Raw genomic sequence first — 20,359 nt, 5'->3', positions numbered from 1 at the left:
CCTAAATCTTATTGACTTACTTTGAACAAATCTGGCCATTTGCCCCGACTTCTCTCATTACAAGGCACTTTCATTCTCAGAACTACCACTCACTAGACTTTTTTTGTTTTAGTATCATTCTCTGCAAACTGTAGAGACTGCTGTGCATGAAAAATCACAGGAGATAAGCAGCTTCTGAGATACTCAAACTAACCTCTCTGACACCAAAAATTATTCCACAGTCAAAGTCACCTAGATCACATTTCTTTACCCATTTTGACACTTGGTCTGAACAACAATTGAACTGCTTGGCCATGTCTGCATATTTTTATGCATTGAGTTGCAGCCATATGATTGGCCAATCAGATACTTGCATTAACAAGCAAGTGTACAGGTGTACCTAATAAAGTGGCCACTGAATGTCTGTGACAACAATAAACCAATTCCATTTCCAAGTTCTCTGAAAATTTGTTGCTTTCCTTATCACCTTTTGTCACACTTCAGAGCTTTAGGTCATTTGTAGACTGAAATTATGGCCCAGGCACACATTGTTTACATCAGCAATAACCAGAATCTTCTTGTCAAGTACTAGGAACAGCAGCATTTACTCCTTTGGGCAAAAAAAAATTGCTTCCATCCCTTGACCAATTGTTTTGCAGTCCTTCAATTTTATTAAAGGCTATTATGTGTTAATAGTATCCAATGAATGGACTCTGCACAAGTTGGAGTTTGTTGAGAGGAAAAATCAGAACAAGCCACAGCTGTGTATAGTTAATTACCAGCTGAATAATTAACTAAGGAAGGATTTATTCAAATTACTATCAAATTGTACTTACAAATCATTTACTGGAGGATATAAGGGATTCTGCAGATACTGGCAATCTTGAGCAACCCACAAAATGTTGGAGGAAGTTAGCAGACAAGTGGTAATAGGAGGGGAAATTGCTAATGTTTTTTGTCAAAAACTTACATCAGAACTGAAGGTGGGATAGAGGAGATGGCCAGTGAACCTCTTCACCTTCCCTATTGAGCTCCAGCTGCCCATCTTCTTTCAACCTACCTTGGCCCACCAATCACCTGATGGTACCTCCCCTCTCCTCTTCATGCAGACCATCTCCCCACCAACCCCCAATCCTAATGCAGGGTTTTGAGTCCAGATATCAATAATTCCTCCTCTGTCTCTCCTTGGATACTGCTCAACCCATGGAGTTCTTCTAGTACCGGGTTCCCAAGCTGGAGTCCACAGACCATCGGTTAATAGTTGGGTTCCATAGCATGATAAAGGTTTGGAACTCCTGTTCCAGTGTACTGTGTGGGCTATTATCTAAATGGGGAGAAGGTACAAACATCAGAGGTGCAGAGGCACTTCGGAGTCCTTGTGCAAGACTCCCAGAAGGTTAATTTACAAGTTGAGTCTGTTGTAAAGAAAGCAAATGCAATGTTGGCATTTAGTGCATGGGGAAATAGAATATAAAAGTAAGGAGATAATGCTGAGCCTCTATAAGATGCTAGTCAAGCCATACTTAGAGTGTTGTGAACAGTTTTGGGCCCCATATCTTAGAAAGGATGTGTTGACATTGGAGAGAGCCCAGAGGGGGTTGATGAGGATGATTCTGGGAATTAAGGAGTTAACATGAGGAGCGTTTGGCAGCTTTGGGCCTGTACTCGCTGGAATTTAGAAGAATGCAGAGGGGATCTTATTGAAACCTACCAAATGTTGAAGGGACTAGATAGAGAGAATATGGAAAGGTTGCTTCCTATGGTGGGGGTATCCAGAACTAGAGGTCACACCTCAAGATTGAGGGGCAACCCTTTAGAACAGAGGTAAAGAGGAATTTTTTTAGCCAGAGTGTATTAAATCTGTGGATTGCCCTGCCACAGACTGCAGTGAATGCCAAGTCCATGTGTATATTAAAGGTGGAAGTTGATTGTTAACTGATCGGTTAGGGCATCAAAGGATATGGTGGGAAGGCTGGTGGATGGGATTGTTGGATCTAGGATCAGCCATGATGGGATGGTGGAGCAGACTTGATGGGCTGAATGGTCTAATTTTGCTCCTATGCTTTGTGGTCCTGTGGTTTGTTGATCCAGATTCTAGCTTCCACAGTCTCTTGTCCATACTGCACCAACCGCCACCACCAGGCTATAAACATGCAGGAGCAATGTGTGGTTAAGTGCCTTGCTTAAGGATACACACACTGCCTCAGCTGAGGCTTGAACTAACGACCTTCAGATCGCCTGCCCAAAGCCTTAACCACTTGGCCATGTGGCAACAATCCTCAATTACTGATAATGGTTAATTAGTTCTGCACCAGGCCCACTCCAGCCCTTTGTCAAATGCCAGTGGAAGAGCTGGATTTGGGATGTGATGAGAGATTGTCCTTTACATGCTGGTGACATTTTCCTGAAAGAGGTATGAATGACCCTGGCAATTGAAAGTCTCTGGGAAAGAAAAAGAAAACTCACAGTTCAGAGTCAAAACTCACACAAAGGAAAAGGATTATTACTTGAAGAGGTGTGTTCTTAGCCCTGTGATTTCCTCGGTATTGCATCCTAATCCTCAACATGTTAAATGGCATTAGCAGTGACCACCTTTTTGGCATAAGCTCAGGGAGCAAGAAGAAAGTTTGGAGAAGATTACACAAAGTTGTGAGAAATTGAACAGTTTGTATCTAATTGCATTATGACCTAAACAACATTTAAGAATGGCAACTAACAACTGATGACTATCTCCATAACAACCTTCTCTAAACATCAACCATTTCACCATTTTTCCTCAACATCAACATTTAAAGATCTCTAGTGATCAGAAATCTACCTGGACCATTCATATACTGCAAATGTTCCAGCTTCAAGGGCAAATTGGAGCCTCAGCATTCTGCAGAAATTGACTCAGATCCTAATGGTTCAGCCTTTTTCCATGCTTGAGGCAGACTGTGATGGGATAATTTTTACTTGTCCGGGTGAGTGCAAGTATTCACAGTGCTCAGCACTGATCTAGACAAGACAATCACCTAAATTTAGTACTTAAAGTTTACATGTCAGTGGCTTGTGGGTATCTTCACCACAAAAACAGTGATGCTCCAAGTTGGCAGCTCAATGATTATGAAAGGCCAACAACTACTGGCTCTACCAACAATTTTGACGAACCATAAATGATTAAAAAGGTCAATAGCAGATTTTTTCTATAGCAATAGCCTGGAAATTACAGTAATACATTGTTGTTGTGTAGCTTGCCGAACTGACTTGTTAGCTTGCAGATGTTTCGTTACTCAGCTGGGCAACATCGTCAGTGCAACTTCGAATGAAATGTTGGTGATCTACATTGTTCGTCTTATATGTGTCCTGTGATTAGTCCATTTGTGTGTGTGTGTGTGTGTGTGTGGGTATATGTGCCATTTCTATTCGTTACTGATTACGTAATCTGTGACTTGTTTGTTAAAATCCGATTAGGTGATCATTGTTGTCCGGGCTGTGTTAGTTCATCGTTATGTAGGATTAATGTTGTCATCATTGATTGCATAAAAATCACTGGACACATAAACGATGAACAATGTAGATCACCAACAAGTCATTCGAAGTTGCACTGACGATGTTGCCTAGCTGAATAATGAAACATCTGCAAGCTAATAAGCCAGATTGACGAGCCACTCAACAACAATATCCTCAACCCGAACTACAAATCTCTTGCAACATCTTAGTTAAGACTCCCACCATAGGCTATAAGGAGCTTGTATGTTCTTCCCATGACTGTGCGGGTTTCCTCCGGATGCTCTGGTTTTCTCCCACAGTCCAAAGATGTACTGGTTAGTATGTTAACTGGTCATTGTAAATTGTCCCATGATTAGGCTAGTGATAAGTTGGGGGATTTCTAGGCAGTGCAGCTTGAACGGCTGATAGGGCCAATTCCATGCTGTATCCAAATGTTAAGAAATTGATGAAAATGGAATACAAGCAAGGGAACAGACTGTAAATGAAACCAATATGCATTTTCCAATGGTTATCTGGAGATCGTTGGACACATTTAGCACTTGGTGTCAAACAAGAAGAACAAACTTAAATTGCGAGTAAAAGAATCTACTTTCTCCAGTTTAACAAAGTAAAGTCTTAAGTCAAGGGGTGAAGCAAGATATTTTCCATCTGATTGATGTCTTAAAAAATAATAAAAATGTTTATTGATGTCTCCAAAAGTGCAGGAGGAAGAAGATGGCCAAGCATAGATTCTTGAAAATCTACATTGAACAAGAAATTAAAAGTAACCGTGGGATCACTGCTTTTCATTCACTGGCATTGGAAGCATGAGAAAAGAGGGGGAAGTAACTGGAAAATATTACAAGCAACTGCTAGACTAACCACTAATAATGAAGATCACCACCATCATAGTAATTAAAATCCATTTTCAGTAGCAACCTCCATCCTCCACAAGGAAGGCCTCAAAGCTCTCCATTTTTACCAGACACCAGACCTAACCAGTTTCCCTCCACCACCACCATACCCCACCTTGCAGAACTTGTCCTCACTCAAAATAAGTTCTCCATTGACTCCTCCCACTCCTTCAAACAAAAGGGTAGCCATGGGCTACGCCTATGGCTGCCTGTCAACTAAGTGGAACAGTCTACTCTATGTTCCAAGCCTACACTGGGGACCGTCACACACTTTTCCTACACTACATCGATGTCTGCATTGGTGCTGCTTCCTGCACCCATGCTGAACTCATTGAGTTCATCCACTTCACCTCCAACTTCTACCCTGCCCTCAAATTTACCTGGTCTACTTCCAACACCTCCCTCCCCCTTTCCTGATCTCACTATCTCTGGAGACAGCTTACCCACTGATGTCTATTATAAACCCACGGACTCTCACAGCTACCTGGACTATACAGTCGGCCCTCCTTATCTGCGGGTTCCGCATACACGGATTCAACCAACCGCGGATCAGGAAAACCCGGAAGTTCTCTCTCCAGCACTCGTTGTTTGAGCATGTACAGACTTTTTTTCTTGTCGCTAATCCTTAAACAATACGGTATAACAACTATTTACATCGCATTTACACTGTATTAGATATTATAAGTAATCTAGAAATGACTTAAAAGTACAAGTAGTCTCCGGGTTATGAATGAGTTCCGTTCCTGAGTCCGTCTTTAAGTCACATTTGAAGTCAGAACAGATACATCTGGTACTATTTAGCATCAGTTAGTCAAACATTTTTCTTAGTATATAGTACATATTTTACCTTTCTATGTATATAACACTTAAGAAACAAACGTATTTCAATAACTAAACCACTGCATTGCTTAGTGATAATTGTAGCTTTCATCAGGGCAGGGTCTTTCACATGCTCCATTAAAATTGTTCCAATTGTTGACCGACTGTAGCCTAATGCTTTTCCAATAACGTTTCACCTCCTTCTGATCACTTTATTACTTCCACCTTATTTTCAATTGTGATCGTGATTATTTTCATGAACAGTAACACTGCGGATTCAGAGCTACGCCACCGAGTCCTGATGTCCACTGCACTGAGACAGGTTAAATACAGCCCGAGGTTCTGCTGGGTCCTAAAGACCACTGCACTGAGACAAGTTCAATAAGGGACTTGGGCATCCATGTATTTTGGTATCCGCAGGGGGTCTCGGAACCAAATCCTCGTGGATAAGGAGGGCCGACTGTACCTCTTCCCACCCTGTTACTTGTAAAAACATCATCCCCTTCTCTCAATTCCTCCATGTCCACCTCATCTGCTCTCAGGATGAGGCTTTTCATTACAGAAAAAAGGAGATGTCCTCCTTTTTCAAAGAATGGGGCCTCCCTTCCTCCACCATCAACGCTGCCCTCAACTGCATCTCTTCCATTTCACATATGTCTGCTCTTATCCCATCAATTCCGCCACCCTACCAAGGATAGGGTTCTGCTTGTCCTCACCTACCACCCCACCAGTCTCTACCTCCAGCAAATAATTCTCCGAAACTTCCGCCATCTCTTATGGGACCACAGCACTAAGCACATCTTCCCCAATTCCCCCCCCCCAACATTCTGCTTTCCACAGGGATCACTCCCTACATGACTCCCTTGTCCATTCATCCCTCCCCACTGATCATCCTCCTGGCACTTATCCTTGCAAGCGGATCAAGTGCTACACCTGCCCCCTAAACTTCCTCCCTCACTACCATTCAGGGCCCTAAACAGTCCTTACAGATGAGGTGACACTTCGTCTGTGAGTTCGTTGGGGGGTCATCTACAGCGTTCGGTGCTCCCACTGTGGCCTCCTTTATATTGGTGAGACTGCTTCACTGAGCACACACGCTCCATCCACTAGAAAAAGCAGGATCTCCCAGTGGCCACCCATTTTAATTCCACGTCCCTTTCCCATTCCAATATGTCCATCCATGTCTTCCTTAACTGTCGTGATGAGGCCACACTTAGGTTGGAGGAACAACACATTATATTCCACATGGGTAGCCTCCAGCCTGATGGCATGAACACTGATATCTCAAATTTCCTGTAATAACCCCCACCCCCCCTTCACCATTTCCCTTCCCCTTGTCCTCCCCCTTTTCTTTTTCCCGTGGCCTCCTGTCTATTGCACCAATCAACTTCCCAGCTCTTTACTTCATCCCTCCCCCTCCAGGTTTCACCTGTCACCTGGTGTTTCTCTCTCCCTTCCCCCTCCTTTTAAAACTACTCCTCAGCCTTTTTCTCTGCAGTACTGCTGAAGGGTTCAGCCCAAAAAGTCGAGTGTAATTTTTTCCATAGATGCTGCCTGGCCCACTGAGTTCCTCCAACATTTTGCGTGTGTGAGAAATGGTGATTAGTCGAATGAAAATATAGAATATAAAAGCTGAAGAGAGGAGGCATATAAATCAAGAGAAAGGCAGGGAAAAGGTGGGTAACTTGAGAGCTGGAGTGTGAATTGCTGAAGGACTATAATAGCTACAGAAATTGATAATAATGGGAGTAAAGCAGGCCTGTGAACGCTGAGAGAATTACAAAAATAATCAGAAATCCAAAATAATGCCCGGGGTTTTAGATCCAGAGAGATAGAATGCCATGATTTTAGTGAAAGACAGAGATGAAGAATGACAAAAGAAAGAAATCCTTTTACAGTGGCAAAATTAGTTAATGGAAATAAATATCAGATCTGAAATAAACTTGAGAATGGAACTGTATATGTCATACTACTTTTATAGCACCTTTCAATGTCAGTAAGTATTCCACACACAATACATTTCAAACACATTTTTGAAGAGCAGTCATTGTTGTAAAATGACATGAACTGTAAAATTGTTATGAAGTATGGCATGGGGGAGGTTGCAGTGATAAAATCCTAAGAGTATAAAGACGGATGAAATCGATAAGTACAAGTTACTCAATGATAGGGTAAGACAAAAAAAGACATCTTGAGAAGAAACTTGACACTAATCGTGGAAAACAAAAATAAGGTATTTAAAGGCATGGCCTGAGAAGCTGTAGGGGAGATGCCAAAACGGGAATTGCTATTTATGAAAAGCTGCTTTAGTAATGATGCGACGATAATGGATGACATGCAAATGTCAAACTCACTAAATAACCCCTCTGTATATTTTTCCAAAACCAAGAGTTGAGACAAGCTACCAACAGCATATGAAAGCTCCAGAAGTGTTAAGAGGGGGAAAATGGAAATCTTATTTATTTATTTATTTAGTGACACATCATGGAACAGGCCCTTCCGGCCTAGCAAGCTGAAGTGCCCAGACAGCACATATTTAACTCTAACCTAATCACGGGACATTTTCCAATGACCAGCTAACCTTCTAACCATCTTTGGAACGTGGTTGGAAACTGGAGCACCCAGAAACCCATGGGTATACAGGGAGGATATACAAACACCATAAAGGTGGTGGCAGAATTGAACTCCTAACTTTGGTGCCTTGAGCTGTAATTGTGCCACAGTAACTGCTAAGCCGACATGAGCCCCTCAGAATTTTATATACTCTATATACATATACTGGTAATGGGCAATTATTGATCTCAACAAATTAAATGGACTCCTTGATTAAAAGAATCATGAATAATAGGTGCAATAGCATAAGTTAGAGTTTCTAAGCTCTCTCAATTTAGAACTGGGAAGCTGGTGAATATTTTAACAATTACAAGCAAATCTCTCAAAGCAAATCAATGTGAATTTCTAGAAGGAAATATAGTTTGGCTTGTGGGATTTTTTTTGAGATTATCATTAGAATGTTATTTGGAACGTATAAGCATATGTTTTTCGATATAGCCTTTGGAAAGTATTTAGCAAGGCTTAACACAAAAGATTATAACTATAAATAAGAGTAGATAGATTTGGAGGTGACTGTGGGCCATCAATTGTCAATTGGTTGAGAAGTAGAAATTAGAGTACTACTAGCAAATTTGGCACAGTATTGTACTGGGGCTTTTGTTTTCCACGATAAAAAGCAATGACTTGGATGAAAGAATGGAGTACTATAGTCACGTTTACAGGTGACATTAAGTTAGGACCAATAATTATGTAGATGGAGGTTAGAAGATAAAAAAAATTACATAGTCAATAGACATTGATGTCAATTGAAACAATTATCAGGAGACACTCAAAATTGCTGAGTCTTTATTGGAACCTACTTCCAGTAATGTATACTGTGGAAGATGATACTGATGTAAGGAAGTACTAAATGATTCACTTTGGATTGAAGAAAAAGACTCAGTAACTTAGAATGAATTAAAACTAACTCAGGAATAAATGGATTTTTATCCATTTGTATAAATCATTAAAGACTGCACATAGATATGAAAAACTAAAAGAAAATAGAATGTAACAATTAATCTCAATGAGGCTGGAACACAGAGGCATGAAAATTATACTTCAGCTGTACAGTTTTGGGCAGATTCCATCTGGCAAGTTGCTTCAATTTTGGCACTCAAGAATGATATAATGACCTTAGTAAGGTGACACTGCAAATTTACCAATAGGCAATGTAGGAAACTGCATTTTGTTTTTTTTTTACTAGCATGGACCTGATCCATTTGAAACTTGACATCAGTAAATTTGAATTCAGAGGCCTTTAAAAATCCATTTTACTCTGCTTGCTACACCAAGGCAGGATGTGCAAAGTTATGTTCCCAGGCAGGTCTGTCTCCAAGACAACATTCTAACATACAGATACATTGCTGGTCGTTCATTGTCACTGGGTCCATATTGAAGTAAAAACCCTGTAAGTTTGGGAGCACCTTTTCAAGAACGAGCTCAGCAGTTCGAGATAGCAGTTCACCACTACCTTAGAGAGTATTTAGGGATGGCAATTAAATGCCGTCCTCATTAGTGATGCCCAGATGCCAGAAAATGAATAAACAAAACAATCTGCTGTTTTGGAGGACTACTGTCCTCCCTGTGGCCACACACTTCAATTCAATAGACCACTCCCACTCCGATATGTCTGTCTCCTCTACCGTCAAGATCAGGCCACACGCAGGTCAATGTAGCAACACCTTATCTCCCGCCTAGGTAGCCTCCTACCTGCTGGCATGAACATTCAACTCACAGACCTCCGTTGATACCCCTGCCCCCCTTACCCCCATCCCTATCTATAATTTTAGTCTGGTTCTCTTTCTTTCTCTTTTTCCCCCTCACTATAATCTCTCCCCCCAGCCCTACCTTTCTTTCTCTTTTATGTCTCATAATTCTCCACCTTCCCCCATCCCATTTCCCTTCAGCCTATCATTTCCCAGCTCTCTACTTCATCCCCCCCCCCACTTCTTATCCCCCCTCAACCATCCCATGTTACTTCACTCCTGATTAAGGGTTTTGGCCCGAAACGTCATCACTACCTCCTCCCATAGATGCTGTCTGGCCTGCTGAGTTCTGCCAGCATTTTGTGTTTTTAAACAAAACAATATTAGGCACATAGTTATAATGCTACCAAACATTTTGTTATATATTAACTGCAATGTATTTTAAAGACATGCCTTTTTGGATTAGATATATGAATTTTAAGAACCAGCAGCTTGATAGGCAGCAGTAAGAAGCAAACTAAAAATTATCAATCAGAAGCATCAGTAATGGATTCTCTAACGTACCTTGGAACTGCTGGTCCAGCATCTTCCTTGTGATTAACATTCCATCCTTTTTGGACCCTCCTCCTGCTAGTGTCTGATTGAGAGCCCTAGCATATAGCAAAACCCCGTCATAAAAACAACCAGCAATAAAATTCACCTGAAACGTAAAAATGGAAAATGCAATTTTAGTCAACAGCTTCAGTTGGACTGATTGTTGGGGTTGGGAGGTGGTTGTCTTTACTATACTTGATCTATTCATGAAAGGCTAAACAAATTCGACCTGCATTATTTAGAATTTTGAAGAACAAGGGTGATCTTATTGAAATATAAAAGACCTAAGGGGGCATAGCAGAGTAGGTGTTAATATGTTTCCACCGATGGGAAAATTGGAATGAGGAGACACCAGAGAATGTAGTTACCGAATTGGGAGATTGTCATTGAAAGTTGATGTCTATAGGAATTTCTCATAGAGGGTAGTGAACCTCTGGAATTATCCACCCAAGAAGGATATGCTGGCTACATTACCTGAAGGAGCCAGGTAGCCTGCCTGTTCTTGCTCTATCGTTTGCGTGAATAATGGCTAGATCTAAAATGTCGTATGTATATCTTTATACTTATATAGCTAAAGCATAGTCGTTTCTACAGTTTCTAGCCTACTGGTGAGATCATTTGTGCTTGGAACTATAGGATATTTCCTTAGGTCCAGTACCATTTTCAAAGGAGATAATATGTGAAAAGACCAGAGACTTGGTATTTCCAATTCTACAAAATAAAGGGGAACCTCATATCCTCCCCCACTGGATTCCCAGCCCTATCTTTAATATAAGTAAAGAATACAAAAAAATTCACACTAAAAGTTTCCACACAGTCAGTCTACCCAAAGCACTTTATAGCTAATGAAGGTCTTTAAAAGTTTAATCATGACAGCAGTATAAGAAATGCAGCAGGAAATTTGCTCATCATAACCTTAAAAACAATAACAACAAATTTGACTATCTATAAGAAATATCCATAAAGCTATGTTGAGTGACAGACAGATAATGCCTCTCTTTAGGAATAATATTTTGTTCTTCAGAAATGTACATATGCATCTTTTATATTCTACATTCAGAGCCTCAGATGAATGTCTCACCTGAAAGATGCTTATTGGAGCACATTCTCTATATTTCATTAAGCTAGCTAGAACCTGAGCATATAGTGGCATCATTATCAACTATGCAACTGCAGGTATACAGCAAACTCTTCCTAAATGCTAATTCTCCTACAGTTTATTTTTGTTTACTTACAGGATATGGACATTGTGTCCATCTTTGGTTGCACTTAAATCACTGCAGCATACATAGTCAGTAATGTGATGCAATCAACTATCTTCAAGAACTAACTTTATTCACCATATACATTTATTAGGAAATTGCTATGCTGTGTTACTGTGAATTGCATCAAAAAGGGAACATTCTTTATTATGTATAATTGTTGAATTATATAAAAATAAAGTTAGCAGTACAGATATGGAATAAAATGTACATAAATACATGAATACCAGGACATTTACAATGTAAACAAATTTATGAAACGTGGTTTAAAGTGTTACAGTACAGTACAGTGACTGAGGCAATAGATAGGAGGGTGTCTAACTAAAACAGTTAATGAGATTAACTGCCTAGGGAAAAGAGACATTTAAAATGGTGTGAAGTTTTTGTTTTAATAACCCAATCACACTTAGCAGAAGGGAGCCTTAGGAAAAGGCAGTTTTTTGCTGGATGAGTAATGTCCACAATAATTTTCCTGTCTGATTCTTTGTCCCGCTTGCTGGGTCCTTTCCGAGGGCAGTGAAAACACTAGTATTGCTGGTGCTGTAAGCATCGCTGCTTGTCGACATGGGGCTTGAATGTTCTCCCTGTCATCTTGTCTGCTTCCGCCTGCCCCTTTGTTGGCTCGTTGGCCACTGCAAATTTCCCCTGGCACATCAGAGAGTCGTAGAAGCCAGAAGGAATTGATGGGAATGTGGGAAAATAAAATGGGGTTGGTGTTGGAATAGCTCAAAAGGTGCTAAATGATTAATATCTCTTATGGAAGAATCCCAAAGTAAAGATAAAGATAAGCTTTATTTACCACATGTGCATTGAAACATACATTTGCTTTGAATTACATCAGTAATGTGCTGGGGGCAGCTTCTGCCCACAACTTACTACCCCTAACAGTACTACGCACTTTGGAATGTGGGAGGAAACCAAAGCACTCATAAGGAATCCACATGGTCATGGAGAGATTATACAATCTTCTTACAAACAGTAGCAGGAATCCAGCCTCAAAAGGTGATTGCAGGTGCTGTAAAACAATTGTGAACTGCTACATTGCTCTACTGCCCCTAGAGGTCAGAGTTTAAAAATAAAGTATTGTAGCGATGTACTACATACAGAGCTGGAGGCGACACGCAGTCAGTAAGTCATTTCGAGACTAGTTTATTCAAACTCCGCGGTGCTGGCATTTAATCCCTAGCGCCCGCCCTCTCCGGGCGGAAATGACGTCAGAGGTGCATTACCAAAGTCTCTCCCCGGGCGCTGGCTATTTGTGAGCCGGTTCGCCTGCGCAGAAAGTGGGTCGCCACAGCATCACCATTTATACTAGGGGTTCTTAACCTTTTCTATGCCATGGACCCTTCTGGCAGTCCGGTGAAGTCTATGCACCCCTTCTCTAAATAATGTATTTTTAAATATATAAAATAAAATATACATAATTACAAAAGAAACCAATCATACTGAAATACCGTTATCAAAATAGTTTTAAAATTGTGATATAGTACTATATGTGCTTTTTTATTATAACATTAAATAACAAGACTATGCTTTTAAAATATAGACAAGTTAAATTACATTTTATTTGAGATATTTTGTATCAACTGCAATGCTAAGTGAAAATACCTGTGACTTCTGTTGCTGACGAAGTCACAGGTACTGCTGAAACTACTCTGGTTTGTTGCCTGAATTCATAATTGAAGGAAATGCTAAACTGCAGTTCGAGGTTAGTGAAAATAAAGATGTAATTTTTTTCCCATCCAAGTTCACAGACCCCAGGTTAAGAACCCCTGATTTAAACAAACAAGGCATTTTGTACTCTCCCAGAATGCTGTTAGTCATTGGAACTCATTTCTTCAAAGAGCAATGGAAGAAATTGAAATTTTTTAAGACAGAGGTTTGATCTGCACTTGGAATGATGGACTTGTGGACAAGAATGCAGAGTGAATGTTACAATCTGATCTGCTGTGATCATTGTAAATGGTGAAAGAGGCTGGAGTAAGCTTCTGGTCTAACCCTGCTCCGAATTCATAGTTCTTCAAGGTCATGGTAAATGGTCTCAGCCTGAAACGTTAATGGTTTATTCCTCTCCATAGCTGCTTTCTGACCTGCTGAGTTCCTTCAGCACTTCTTGTGCTTTATCAATGCAGATGCTCATTTGTATAAATTTTAAAAACCGTCACTGATGTGGCAGATGACTGCCAGTGCAAGACAGGCAACATAGCAACAAACTTAAACTGGTCACGCTCCCACAAACAGCAATGTGGTAATGCCCAAATGGTCTGTTACTTATTGAGGTTTCCTGAGCAACAAATATTCACCAGGGCATTGCAGCAGACCAACACCAAGTTTTTTTTTTAATTCTGCCTTTGCTGCTGAAAAATTCAGAGAAATTCATAACTTTCTCTAAGCAAGGTCACAGCAGTCCCTATTGCATTAGTCATCTCTCCATCCATGGTGTTGTGTTCTGATTATGAATGAGTCTTTGCTGTATTGATGAAAGCTCTTTCTATATATCTCTACCAAAGCTGAGGTAGCACTATATGAGTGAATAACATGAGCAGTATAACATTTATTACTAAAGTGATTTAATAGTCAGAACTTTATTAGGCACAGGGGTACCTAACAAAGCGGCCACTGAGTGTATTTCTGTATGTTAATTGTCTTCTGCTGCTGTAGCCCATCTACTTCAAGGTTAGACAAGTGTGTTCAGAGATGCTCTTCATCTATAATGTGATTATTCAAGTTAATGTAACTTTCCAGTCAGTCTGAACCAGTCTGGCCACTCTCCTCTGACCTCTCTCATTAACAAGGCTTTTTTGTCCACAGAATGTTTTGCTCACTGGAAGTTTTTGTTTGTCACACCACTTCCTATAAACTCTAAGCTGTGGGTGAAAATCCCCTGAAATCAACAGTTTCTGAGATACTCAAACCACACTGCCTGACACCAACAGTCATTCATTCCATGGTCACATTTCTTCCCATTTCAGATGTTTGGTCTAAACAACAAATGAACCTGTTGACCATGTCTGCACGCTTTTATGCACTGAGCTGCAGCCACATGATTGTCTAATTAGAAATTTGCATTAACAAGCAGGTGTACCTAATAAAGTGACCATTGAGTGTATGCGTGCAGAGAAAGCAGCGAATCCCAAGATGACCATCGGCCATTAACATATATAGCATTGGTTTCAATGGTGTTAATGGATAAGTTTTTGTATGCACAGTGCGTTTGAACATGACAGAACACTTTGCAGTGGAAGTAAAACTTGACACCAAGTAGGGTGCAAGGAAAAGTAACTGGCAAAATGCATTATCAAGAAGATAGAGTTTTGAAAGGCATTAACTGGAATCAAATGAGTACAAAATGAAAATGGCTGTGTGTCACTACTGAAGATAGTTTTCCACACAGAATTGAGTAAGAGCATGGAGTGATTTTAAAATGCAAGTGAGAACAATGTTAATTTCCTTTACAATGGGACCTAGGCCGATCTGGCGATGATGGCTCAGAAGGAATTTGAGAATTTATTCATGCTGCAAAGTTCTACGTTGTTAAAATGTGTAAAAGATAAAGATGGAGAAGTATATTAAATTGAGAGAATGGAAGTTGGAGTTTTAACCTGTGAGAGGGATTAAACAGAAACGTAAAAGTACCCTGCTTATAGGAAGAAGTATTCTTGCTGAATTGGTGCAACACAAGGTTAAAGAGCAAGGTAAATGTAAATGTGGCACTAGATCAGTCAAAAGAACAGGATAATGCTGAAGACAGAGGAAGACAGTTGTCATCAGAGTCCAGCAGAATGATCTCAGTTCTGCCAGAGTTATGGCATGGAACTTTAATTCACATATGACATGAATAGTTATTCATTATGAGTTTCTAAATGCCTTCTAGGCTCAGGAGTTCATCTTAAACTTCCAGTATAGGGACATTGAAGGTTCAAGCCTCCGGCTCAGAACTTGACATGTCAACTGGAACATTAAGTTGAATATTACTTAGCTACTCCGTTGAATATCTTGTAACAACATGCAATGAGCAGCAGGAATTTCACCCAGTAATCAGTCCAGGACGTCTCCCTCAGCCAAGATCAAGCTATTTAAGGTCCCGTGCTCTTTGACATAACCAGCTGTTATTCTTCAGAACAAAACGTGGAAGAAATTTGTTCAGGTTGCAGGCACTAAACAGGCAGAATAGAAGTAGCTAAATGGTGGGAGCGGAGTTGGGTTGAATCAGCTAGAGCTTTTCTCTTTGGAACCAATGAGGATGAGAGGCAAACAAGATGATAAGAGGCATAGATCAAGTGGACAGCCAGAAATCTTTTCCCAGGGTAGAAATGGCTAATTCCACCGGGCATAATTTTAATGTGATTTCCAGAAAGTATAGGAGGTTGCCAGAGGTAAGTTTTTTTTTACACATATTCCACATGTGTGTGTGTGGAATGCCCCTGATGGGGTGTAGAGGCAGATACACTAGGGGCATTTAAGAAACTATTAGATAGTCACATGGATGATTGAAAAAATGAAGGGCTAGGTAGGAGGGAAGAGTTAGATTGATCTCAGAGTAGATTAAAAGTTCTGCTTAACATTGTGGACTGAAGGGCCTGTATTGTGTCATAGTGGTCAATGTTCTAATATCATGGTTTGTTGGGCAGCTAACTGTATTTGCTGCACTTGATCAAGCAGCAGAGAATGAAATTCTACTCAGGAACTGTTCCATACCTAGTAATGTGTTCCACTATCCACCCCCCCCCCCCACCTAAGTAATCATAATAATGGAGAAGTTAATGGGGATCTGTTTGCTCACATAATGGCCACTGAATTTCCTAAGTAATATATCAGCTGGGAAGCATATCAAAATAACTCACAGATATTTGATGCTAATAGAAGATTGGCAGATTCACAAACATCTATTTTCATTCTATTCATACAGGTATTTAATAAGGTAGTTAAGCTTCAATGCTGATCAAAACATAATGTTTTGCATTGTAGCATAGCAAAACTGACCATACTGGACAACCCAGCAGAAATAAATCAGAAACTGTGACAAGAAAAACTGTGCTGTCAGTTTATTACTTTTCCTTAGCATGACAGTCCTTGGTCAAAAACAAATAAATGCAATTAGCGCGGGCTGCTATAAATTTCTCTGCGTTGCTCAGCAATCGATAAGGAAAATCTTTAAAATGCTTTTAAGGTTTGTGCATTCTAAGCACATCTGAGCCACTTCTTAGGAGTTCATTCATGGGGACATTTTCCATCTTTGTCTTATTGTAAACTTGTTTTTGTAAAGGTCGAGAGGAAAAAGACATTTACAATAAAAGTAGGTTTTAAATTTGTTTTTACAATGGAGTTGTGGCACAAAGGTTATATGTCCAAACCTCATCCTACATCTCTAGCTGTTCCCTTCACCTTCATAGTCATCCCCATAAATACAATGATCTTCTTCAATAATTTCTGGGGTAGTGGGTTTCTCATCCTTACCAGTCTTTGCAGTAAAAAAGAGTCTCCCCCGAGATCCCCATTGGATTTCTGCATGATTCTCCTTTGATTAATATATTTGATTATTTTCTCTGCAGAAGTGGAAGCATTCTCTCAGAATCCATTCTATCAAAACTCTTCCTTCAGCTATCAACAACCTATATTCTTTGGAAAAATAAATAATCTTTGGAAAAAAAATAATAATTTATCAGAACATGAACAGCTTCCTACTTTGCCACTTTTTAATCCACTTGCTAACTTTCTCCCCCTCTATCAAGACTTTTTTGTAAATGGTTTGTATTCATACAGTTTCTCTTCTCTCCTAATTTTGAGTTATCTCCAAATCTGGTTCCAGAACATTAACTTCCTTCTTTCTAAATCATTAATCAGTTCCAACACTGCAGAACATGATCTCTGTCAAATAGCTTAAGAAGATCCAAATACAAAATTTATGCTGGTTTCTTTGTCTAGTCTAGCTGCCTAAAATAAAATTGTTTCACATCCATGAAACCATGGTGCCTTTACTGGAGGAACTCAGCAGGCCAGGCAGCATCTACTCCCCATATTTCTTTTTCTCCAGTCCTGCTGAAGGGTCTTTGCCTGTAATGTCAACTGTACTCTTTTCCATAGATGCTGCCTGGGCTGCTGAGTTCCTCCAGCATTTTGTGAATGTTGCTCGGATTTCCAGCATCTGCAGACTTTCTCTTGTTTGTCTTTTTGGAAATTCAGGTTATGAACTTCCAAAGGTTCTGTTCTTACCTCCTATGATGTATCATTGATTTCCTCCTACCTTTTGTTTTGAATAAGGATATTGCAGTGGCATTTTGTAATCCTTCGATTTGTCTCCTATAGATTTTAAGAAGGTTGCAGCTACAGTATCCACTATTTCTACACCCATTTTTTTTTGAGATCTGAGGATACAAACCTTTAGTCCAGAGGACATATTAGCTTACCTAATGTTATTCCTTTAATGATGGTGATGGTAGTTAATCTTATCTGCTATTACCCTATCATTTCAAGCATCAACGTTATTCACCATATGCATTTGAACATGTATTAGGAACTTACTGAGGTGTACTTTTAGAATTAGTAGAATGTTCATAGTGTCTCTTGTGGTAAAGACTAAGGCAATGTATCTTTGCAATTTTTCTGCAATATCCTAGGTTCCCATAATTATTTCCTTTGGTACATTCTCCAAATAACTATAACTTCTCTCCTCCTTTGCTGAAGGTCAGTTTTTATATTACACGCTAATTTGACCTCACTTTTATTTTTGCCTTCATTACAGGATTTTCACTTAATTTTCAAGTTTACCAGTAACTTTTGCCATTCTATCCTTCACTTTAATTTCCTCCTTAGTTAGCCATGGGTTGTCCTTTCCTCTCACCCCCTTTGAAACTTCCCTTTCCATCGGGATTGCTACTTCTTTTGCTGCAAATCATGAATCACCTCCTTAAAATACTTGTCACTGCCTGTCTACTGTCTTACCTGCTAACAGATTTGCCCAGTACACTTTCGCCAACTCCATCTTCATTCCATAGTCGTTTCAGACTAAAGCTCTGAAGGTTAGCTTCATTTATCACACACCTCAAAACATACAGTAAAATGCAATGTTCGCATCAATTCGAGGTGTGTTGTAGGCTAACTCTAATGCACAAGATGTTTTTGGAATGTGACAGGAAACCGGAGCATCAGGAGGAAACCCACACAGTCATGGGGGAACTTACAGACCAGCTGGCACTGTAAAATGTTACACTACCCACTACAATACTGTGCAGTCCCTCTTCTCTTATGTGGCTTTAAGACAAGTATTTCAGGCTCAAGTTTTACACTCAACCTGGGACTCAGATTTTACACTCTGAAACTGGTTGCTAAATTTCATCATGTTATGATTATCAATTTCTGGGGATACACTATTCTGAAATCATTTATTAAATGTGTCTCTTTATAGATTACAAGATCCAAAATAACCAGTTTTCTGGTGGTTTAGTCAGTGATCAAAATCAGGTTTAATATCACTGGCATATGTCGTGATATTATTGTTTTGTAGCAGCATTATATTGCAATACAGAGTAATGAAAACTATAAATTACAATAGAAAGTATATTAAAATATTAAGTAAGTAGTGGGAAATGAGAGGGAAAAATACTGAGGAAGAGTTCATGGGTTCAATAGCCATCTAAAAATCTGATGGTGGAGGGGAAGAAGCTATTCCTGAAACATTGAGTGTGTGTCATCAGGCTCCTGTACCTCCTTCTTGATGGTAACAATGAGAAGAGGGCCTGCCCTGGGTGATCGAGGTCCTTAATGGTAGATGCTGCCTCTTTGAGGCATCACCTCACCTTTTGAAGATGTCCTGGAGGCTAGGGAGGCTAGTGCCATGATGGAGCTGGCTGTGTTTACAACTTTCTGCAGCTTTTTTCTGCTCCTGTGCAGTGGCCCCTTCATACCAGATGGTGATGCAACCACTCAGAATGTTCTCCACCAACACTAATCTAAACTAATCTAAATGCACTTCAAGTTCACTCTCAAGACATTCCCAAACTTATTAACTCAATCTACATGAAAATTAAGGTAACCCAATAACCAGTGCACTACTCTACTCCCTTGCCCTCCTCCTCATTATTCCTTCATTTACAGCCTTGGTGATTTCTGCTTTGGGCTTGAACACCACTCCTACCACTATCAACTTTTTGTTAGAAGCTTTTATCTCCACCCAAAGGGTTTCTGCACCTTCTACACCTAAAGTAATTCTCACTTTGAATTCATTATGTTTTCATTAGCAAACAAATCCAACATCCATTTCCTTCCTACCTATCAAATATCCCTGAACACTGAGTTCCCTGTTTTGATCCCCTTGTAAATGTCTCCATAAGGTCTATCAGATCAAACTAGATTATCTCTACGTGGATCATAGGCGCATTTACATGTTCAGCTGATCATTTACCATTTCTGTACTCCCTCATAATTTTGTATACCTCAGTTTTCTTCTCATTCTCCTCCACTCCAGGGAATAAAGTCCTAACTTATTAGTTCCACACTTGCACCACCCTCTCACTGAAGAGGCTCAGGTTCTCATTTAAATATTTCACATTTCACCCTTAACCTATGATCTCTAGATCTAGTCTTACTCAACTTCAGTGGGAAAAGCCTGTTTGTATTCACCCTATCTTTACCCCTCAATTTCTCCCTTCATTCTCCTACATCCCAGGGACGTATTCAAACCTCAAAGTTTCAAAGTTCAAAGGAAATTTATTATCAAAGCACTTCGAAGTAAATATAAGAAACACAAAAGAATCAATTAAAGACCACACCGAACAGGACCAAAAAAAAACAAATAATGTGTGAACGAAAAACAAATCTGCAAATTCAAAAAGGAAAAAAATAATAAATACATAATAAATAAATAATCAAATAATATTGGGTACATGAGATGTAGTGCCCTTGAAAGTGAATCCATAGGTTATGGAAACAGTTTAGTCATGGGATGAGTGAAATTGAGTCGAGTTATCCCCTCTGGTTCAAGAACATGATGGTTGTGGGGTATTTACTGTTATTGGGTCCT

At 39.8% G+C, this 20,359-nt stretch overlaps 1 protein-coding gene across 1 annotated transcript in view; it reads right to left on the bottom strand.

The window, feature by feature from the left end:
- Nucleotides 1-20,359, bottom strand: part of npr2 (natriuretic peptide receptor 2) — a 140,333-nt gene that overhangs the window by 109,971 nt on the left and 10,003 nt on the right. Inside the window, exon 5 of the mRNA XM_059989518.1 lies at nt 10,049-10,184. Coding sequence (XP_059845501.1) covers nt 10,049-10,184 — 136 coding nt within the window. The remainder of the gene's footprint in view (nt 1-10,048; nt 10,185-20,359) is intronic.

This window comes from Hypanus sabinus, chromosome 14, assembly GCF_030144855.1.
Source record: "Hypanus sabinus isolate sHypSab1 chromosome 14, sHypSab1.hap1, whole genome shotgun sequence".
Taxonomy (NCBI): domain Eukaryota; kingdom Metazoa; phylum Chordata; class Chondrichthyes; order Myliobatiformes; family Dasyatidae; genus Hypanus; species Hypanus sabinus.
This window is presented reverse-complemented; position numbering and strand designations above follow the sequence as displayed.